Source organism: Etheostoma spectabile, chromosome 5 (assembly GCF_008692095.1).
Source record: "Etheostoma spectabile isolate EspeVRDwgs_2016 chromosome 5, UIUC_Espe_1.0, whole genome shotgun sequence".
Taxonomy (NCBI): Eukaryota; Metazoa; Chordata; class Actinopteri; order Perciformes; family Percidae; genus Etheostoma; species Etheostoma spectabile.
The window spans coordinates 3,179,999-3,186,958 of NC_045737.1; the positions used below are offsets into that span (position 1 = coordinate 3,179,999).

At 38.7% G+C, this 6,960-nt stretch overlaps 1 protein-coding gene across 1 annotated transcript in view; it reads left to right on the forward strand.

The window, feature by feature from the left end:
• Positions 1 to 4,644: 4,644 nt before the first annotated feature.
• Positions 4,645 to 6,960, forward strand: part of LOC116689732 (dynein heavy chain 8, axonemal-like) — a 3,215-nt gene continuing 899 nt past the window's right edge. The window contains exons 1-5 of the mRNA XM_032516339.1: positions 4,645 to 4,844; positions 5,375 to 5,478; positions 5,602 to 5,736; positions 6,719 to 6,803; positions 6,952 to 6,960. The exon at positions 6,952 to 6,960 is cut by the window's right edge and continues 143 nt beyond it. Coding sequence (XP_032372230.1) covers positions 5,434 to 5,478; positions 5,602 to 5,736; positions 6,719 to 6,803; positions 6,952 to 6,960 — 274 coding nt within the window. The 5' untranslated portion in view covers positions 4,645 to 4,844; positions 5,375 to 5,433. The remainder of the gene's footprint in view (positions 4,845 to 5,374; positions 5,479 to 5,601; positions 5,737 to 6,718; positions 6,804 to 6,951) is intronic.

Genomic DNA, 6,960 nt, shown 5'->3' on the forward strand with positions numbered 1-6,960 from the left:
TGTAACAATGCAGTGACAAGTCACAAGTGCAGTGATGTCAGGATACTGAAGATTATTTCAAGAACTTATTTGTATTTTAGCACGGTGGCTAAGTGGTTAGCACTTCTGCCTCACAACAAGAAGGTTCTTGGTTCGAATCCAGATCGTTCCGGGCCTTTCTGTGTGGAGTTTGCATGTTCTCCCCGTGTTTGCGTGGGTTTCCTTCGGGTGCTCCGGTTTCTTCCCACCATAAAAGACATGCATCCTAGGTAGGACTACAGTTGAAAACTAGCCAATTGGCTAACACTGGCGTATTTACAGAAATGTTCATTAATGTGCATTGTCCTAATCAAATAAACCAAATCAAAAAACAAATTCAGCCAAAAATTCTTTGAAATGAATCACTTGGGGACCTTCATTTTAAAGCACAGACATAAATTAAGGAAGAGAACAAAAAGAGATGCCTCTCTCTGGTACTCAGATGTAACCGGGGATTCAAATTCAATAATCATATAACAAGATATTACAATAGTTAATGAATGATCTCAATTACTTCAGCATTTTGAATTTAATTCTGTTTTCCAGCATTTACAATCGCAACGTTGTTTTATCAAAATTACATCACATTTTGTGTCATTGTTTAGATGGCAAAGCCAGTCATGGAGGTCTTTCAGAAAATTCCCAAATAGCATTTGGTACAGCAAAGAGAGAGATGGCACAGCAGCGGAAACATTTTGCTCTGAAAATACTAAAAGCCTCAGGTGGGTGAGACCTATTCTTAGTTATGTGATATTGCAGAGCGAAAAATATTCTTTTGTGTATTAGTGTTTGACACAGAGGGCAACTGTGCAATGTGCGCAACGACAAAACCACCCAGCCACGGAACTTCCATCACTGACTGAGTAAGTTATTGTATGAGTCTTTTAATTTTTTGTTTTAATTGTGCATTTTTATTTGAAAATAAAATGGATAGCTGACAGGAAGCAAAGGTGAGAAAGATGGAGAATGACATGCAACAAAAGGTGTCTGGTCAGAACCTCTTCATAGCTGTTGCAGTTCAACCATCACCCACCATGGCGTCCGATGAATGCAGACATAATAGCATGCATTTTAAAAGTAAAATTGGTTATGTTTTTAACTTTTACAGATTCTCTGTGACAGCTGTTGCCGGTGGTTTCATGCACAGTGCCTACAGATGGACACAGCACAGCTTGATGCTGCGACGACAAGTGATTGGGATTGCATTCTGTGTCGGAAATAATGACAAATACAGTATATGTGGTGTCATACCCTAACAGTTTTGTAAATACAGTAAATGTGTCTTGATTTACGGAGCAAAGTATTTTAATAGCACCTCCAGGTTCATGTAGCTATTTCACTGTTGAAAATTTTGAATGTTCTTTGAAAATTCTCAAAAGTTGTATATTAAAAAATGTTTTCACTGTGTGTGTTGTCAGATATGTCCTTAACTCAAATATATCAGTCACTGCCTGGAACTATGGAGCAAATTATTTTTAGAGCTCCTCCAGTTTCATATTTTTTGTCGTCTAACAGCAGAAGTAGGGGACTTTGCATCCATAAATCTCCAAAATTATACAGTAAAAATGTCTGATTTTCAATAGGATTGTAGCAGGTGATGCCCTGTACTCAGATATTCCAGTCCCTGCCTGGAACTATGCAGCAAATTCATTTTAGAGCTTCTCCAGTTTCATATTTGTTATTGTTGAACGGCAGAGGTATGGGACTTTGCTTCCAAAAATCTCCAAAAGTATACATTAACAATGTTTGATTTTAAGTATGAGTATAGTAAGTGATGCCTTGTACTCAAATATGTCAGTCCCTGCCTGGAACTATGGAGCAAATTCATTTTAGAGCTCCTACTGTTTCATATTTTTGGTCGTTTTAGCCTAGAAATGAGGGACTTTTCACTTCGTAAAATCTCAAAATGTATTAGGCTACATTTATTTGCTTGATTTTAAATATGGGTGTAGTCACCCCTGAAATAAATAGTTGTCCAAAAATATTAATTATTAATGTTAACAAAGAGTAACTACAACAACACATTTCTTTCAGTTTATTGGATTTGTATAAGGGACAGACAAGGGTTACATTTTTTTTTGTGGTGAATATAATCCATTAATCTTGTTTTAAATGTACTTAGTATTAACACCTTACTTTGAAAACCGGAAGTAGTCGCAGGTGTGTTGTTCGCTAGTCGAGCTGGGCTGTTAGAATGCATTTACCATATCTGCTGGTAAAAGAGCGCACTACAAATTAAGTGTCGGCTGATTTGACGATGGAGATCTGAGTGTCGGCTGGCTTTTTTTCCCACGTTCATTTTCAGTTTTACTTTGACAGCTGCAGACACGTCACTCATTTTGGTATTGATTTAGCAGAAGAATTGTAGCAGGATGTAGGCCCTACGTACCTGTATCAATTTTTTGAGAAGGCCAATCTCTTCCACACAGCTTGTAACAAATCTTGTTTTGTCCTACCGTGATCTACCGTTCTGCGCAGGCCGTATCTGAGTCCGATTGAGAGGTTTCAGCTGGCACAGAATGAATGAAGCGTGGCGTTGTCCTCCCTTTCAAATCCACTCATTCAGTCCTTTGAAGCGTAGTTTTTCAACAAAATGTAGTGGCAATCTGTCCATAAAAAAATGCCCCTGCAGGGAATCTGAAGCCCTTTTCAACTCTTACTGGTGCAAATAATGAGGTCCGCCCTCGCTGTAGGCTACAGTTAATGCTGTATTTCATCAATGTATTTAAAAAAACACACAAAAAAGACTGACTTGAAAGATTAAAAGACGAGATCTAAAAATCTCTCTCTCACGCAGCTGAGGTTGGAAAGCTCTGTGTCTTCCCAAATTCAGATTCCTACCTCCCCCTCACCTGTGATTCCCTTTTGAACCTCTTACACACAGGTGCCCAGGTGACGTAACGACAAACCATTCACACAGACCTACCACACACATACACACGTAGTCCACACATAATAGACTACACGCAAAGTGTCAGTGGTAGAGCGGTTGCCTGCCAATCGGAAGGTTGGTGGTTCGATTCCTGGCCCTGCAGTTTTGGGCAAGACCTGAACCCCTGGGCTGCTGCGCATCGAGAGTGATCTGCGAAACATTTCCAAAAGCGCTACTGCCAGCTAGTGAATGAACACTCGATTCACAGTGACACCTCTGGCATCTGCAGCAGTCCTGATGTCCCCTAATCTTCAGACTAATGACACCATCAGCAGTCCTGATGTCTCCTAGCCTTCATACAAATGACACCCAGCTGGTCAATGAGGACGTTTCCCCAAATATCCATGCTTTCCTAAAAGCTCTGTAAACACTGCCGATGACGTCCTGCAGTTGACGCGTCTTTTCCGTGTCAACCGGATTAAAACACCAAATAGGAGCACCATGCTTACGTCTCGCTTATTTCTATAGTCTGTTGACATACGAGAGCTTACAGTAACTCTTGACTTCGATGAATCATCGACATTTTAAAGAGCAAACCCGCCGACTACATGCTGTAATTTGTGTCAGGTGTTGTGTTGTGTGTGCGTGCGAGGCGACCTAAAAACATGCGATGAATCCGTAGGCTACATGTTGCAAGTTAGTAACATAGCAGAGAGAAAAAGAGGAAATGAGTCGTTCCGTGTTCGCGTCTTCTAGGCCTTTTTAGCGAGTTTAATTGTGTACCACGAGGGGATAAGAGTATGTGAAGGCTACTCTGTCTGTATTGAGATATATTAAAATAATCGATTCATAACCCGTTACAAATCTACAGGAGCATTTCTATTTCTATATCAGCTTGTTACTGTTCTTTTTCCCTCCTGGGTTCCCCTTGTTATGGGCGCTGTGTCTGTTGTTAATGTGATTTATTTCCTTTTGTTAAATATGGTTATAACATGAATCACACTAAAGTAGCCTAACAGTTTGTCTCTTTCGGAAATAACTTGAGTCTCGTTTTACACGACAGATGACGTCAATGAACAAGTTCTGTGCCCGAGTATTGAATGAAACTGTCGGCCAGTGTTGTTGACCTGTAGTGCTGAAAACTTAAAAACAATTAAACAGAATTGTGAAATATTCGGCCTCCTGTTATACGAGCAGAACTAAATTATGTTTTGGGGAAATATTAAATGCCTGACCACTGTTCCAGTCTTAGGTCTATGGAGCTTTGCGTAATAGCGCAGCCAGGTGTGGTGCGTAATGGAGATTCCAACGCGCTCCTCTCTGGTCAGAACCAAGGAGAGCGGTCCGATAGGGTTGTCCTATACAACCAAACGTTTGTACAATGTTTTTTTACAACATATTTAAAGAGCATCAAGCTATTGAAATCTCTATTATGTTAGCACAGATAACATAACAGTACATTAGTCATTTGTATTAGGTTAAACAGTGATTTGATATCATGTTTTAATTTAAGGCCCACCCAAAATTGGTCTGGCCCATCCAAAACTGAAATCCTGGCGCCGTGCCTGATCCAAAGCCATTTTAGCGTGGGCTAAAGGCAACGCTGGTAACGTTACACCAGCAATTAGACTGTTTTCGCGCAAATTTTCTTGCCGTATGAAAACATCCGGTCTGAGAATATGAAAAACAGGCCTTTTTTCGTTTCTGTTTTCTAGTGAATGACCGAATGACCAAAACATACACTGACCGTTTTCAAAGGCAACCGTTGATAACGGCTGGGTTTTCAAAACTTCCTCAGCGGTTAAGAAACACCAACGAGTCTTTTCTACTAGCTAACAACGTTAAATGTTAGACAGAAATCGCACTAACAGTAGTCCGACGGGCGTTTTTAATTGTATCGGTGACTGAGTTTTGGTGAGGGCAAACAAAATGATATTGCAAAGTTAACAAGAGATTTAAGCTAACGGCTAACTGACTCTGAGATTGTTTTCTAACGGTTAATGTTAGCTAGCTAACTAGTTATCACAATGTCAACGCTAGCATCAGGTCTATTAATTGATGCTAGTTAAAACTAACCTTGCATTAATAACCAAAACTAATTAACCAACTTTTAGAATAAAGTAACTTACATTGGCTTTTACTTTTATTTAACTTAGATAGCTAAGTTAGCTTAGGAGAACTTTAACAAGCTAACTTCGTTATATGCCTTTGCAACGGTAGATGACCGTTAGCTGAACGTTAACCACCCGTTAAATGTAACGTAAATCCCATTAACTTTCATTATATAATATAATATAATAATAATGTCAGCTGAAAAACTGCCATTTTTTAGTGACAAAATACACTAATGTAGTTATTATCTTAATGATATTTCCACCTCTTTGGGGCTCAGAGTCACTGTGTGCATTTGCGCTTTTGTCTAATAAACGTAATTACAGCTCCAGATAGCTGGTTAATTGTTTTTGTATTGTTTATTTTTCTTACATATAACAGGAGAACTAAGTTTTTCAACAGTGAAGGTGGTGATATTGCCAGAGCTCTTTATGATGGATGCAAATGATTCAAATGCAAACAAGCATGAATCTCAGGTAACGTTAAATTAATTACACACCTTTTAGGTGCTGGTTTACAGAATACAATTTAACTCATGGTAAAGCTGTTTTACGTGTGCAAGTACTAACACCACTATTTGCAACCCTTGTTTTCCTTAGGCCAAATACAAGCAGGCAAGAGAAGAGCGAAAGATGCTCCTCACCACTGCACACAACTGCATGATTGACATCCTGGCTGACAGGCTGTCCTTGGAGCCAACAGCAGTAGAGGAATTTATTTTAGATTCTTCATCTGTGAGTTTTTCCTCATGAGTTTTGACAATCAATGTGCAAAAGAAATTGGATCCCAATGGTTTTGGACATTTTAGTCTTCCATGTGGCCACAATTGGGTCTCAAATTAATAAATAAATAAATGAGAAAGTAAAGACCCCAAATTGATATAAAAAGATCCTTTTTGCATCTGGAAAAAATGTGTCAGTTGTACCTTCGCATTTTACCTTTGAGATGTAAACTCTGAGCCTTTTTTTTATCGGCAGGAGCAAGTTCACATAGTTTGATTTTACTCTGTTTGAACATAATTTGCATGATGACATGGTGGGATGGTTTAATACCAGTATTGTTGCAAACAGCCTACACATCATATTGGTGCATATTTCAGTTTGCTACCATGTCTTTTTGTTACTAGGGTAACACTGGAAGATACAGGGCGCTTCATATCTATAGTTTAGTAGAGTGGGATTTGGGGGTAAAGTTGCAACATTGTTGCATTTTTCATATGGTTTAGTAGCTGACAAGACAGCGAGTGAAAGAGACAGCGGGCCCTGATGAGAGATAAATTATGATGTGTTGTCACACAGATGACGAGCAATGTATAAATGGTCATTATACTGTAGGTTATGGATTTGGAAGTTATCATCCCTTAAATCATATATAAGTCTGTAAATTGTGTGCAACGTTGAAATTGCAAGCAAGTAAATGCATTGTTTTTTGGTTCACTTCCTATATTCGGGTCAAATTGCATTCTTGCTTAAATTGACCTGAACTCTAGTGCACTTGGAAGGGAACCCAGACCCCCGCTTTCAGGTGGACCATATTTCGGTTGTTATTCCACAATAGACTTTGGATTGTGGCACGCCTCGCTCTTGAATTTAGGGAAAAAGTTTTCATTTTCATAAATGTTTCTATCCAAGATGACAGGAACATTGTATTTTGGATTGAATGTCTTTCATGCATATGTTACTTTATTATTTCCTTATTTGTTTTCTTGCTCAATAGCTGCCTGCTTTTGATAATTTCTTCGCCAAAGGAGGTTGTAAAACCATTTCCTTTGTGTATCAAGAGTATGAAGTCCCAGGAATAGGTAGAAATACTTGTTGATTGTATTTGTCCCCATAAGGGTAAATATTCAAACTCTAGTGTGTATTTTAGAAATCTATATATTCTATATCTGTTGTACAGGTCCATTACGTTTTTTTAACTCATCAAAAACCATATGGATTTAATTTCAGAATGTGGAC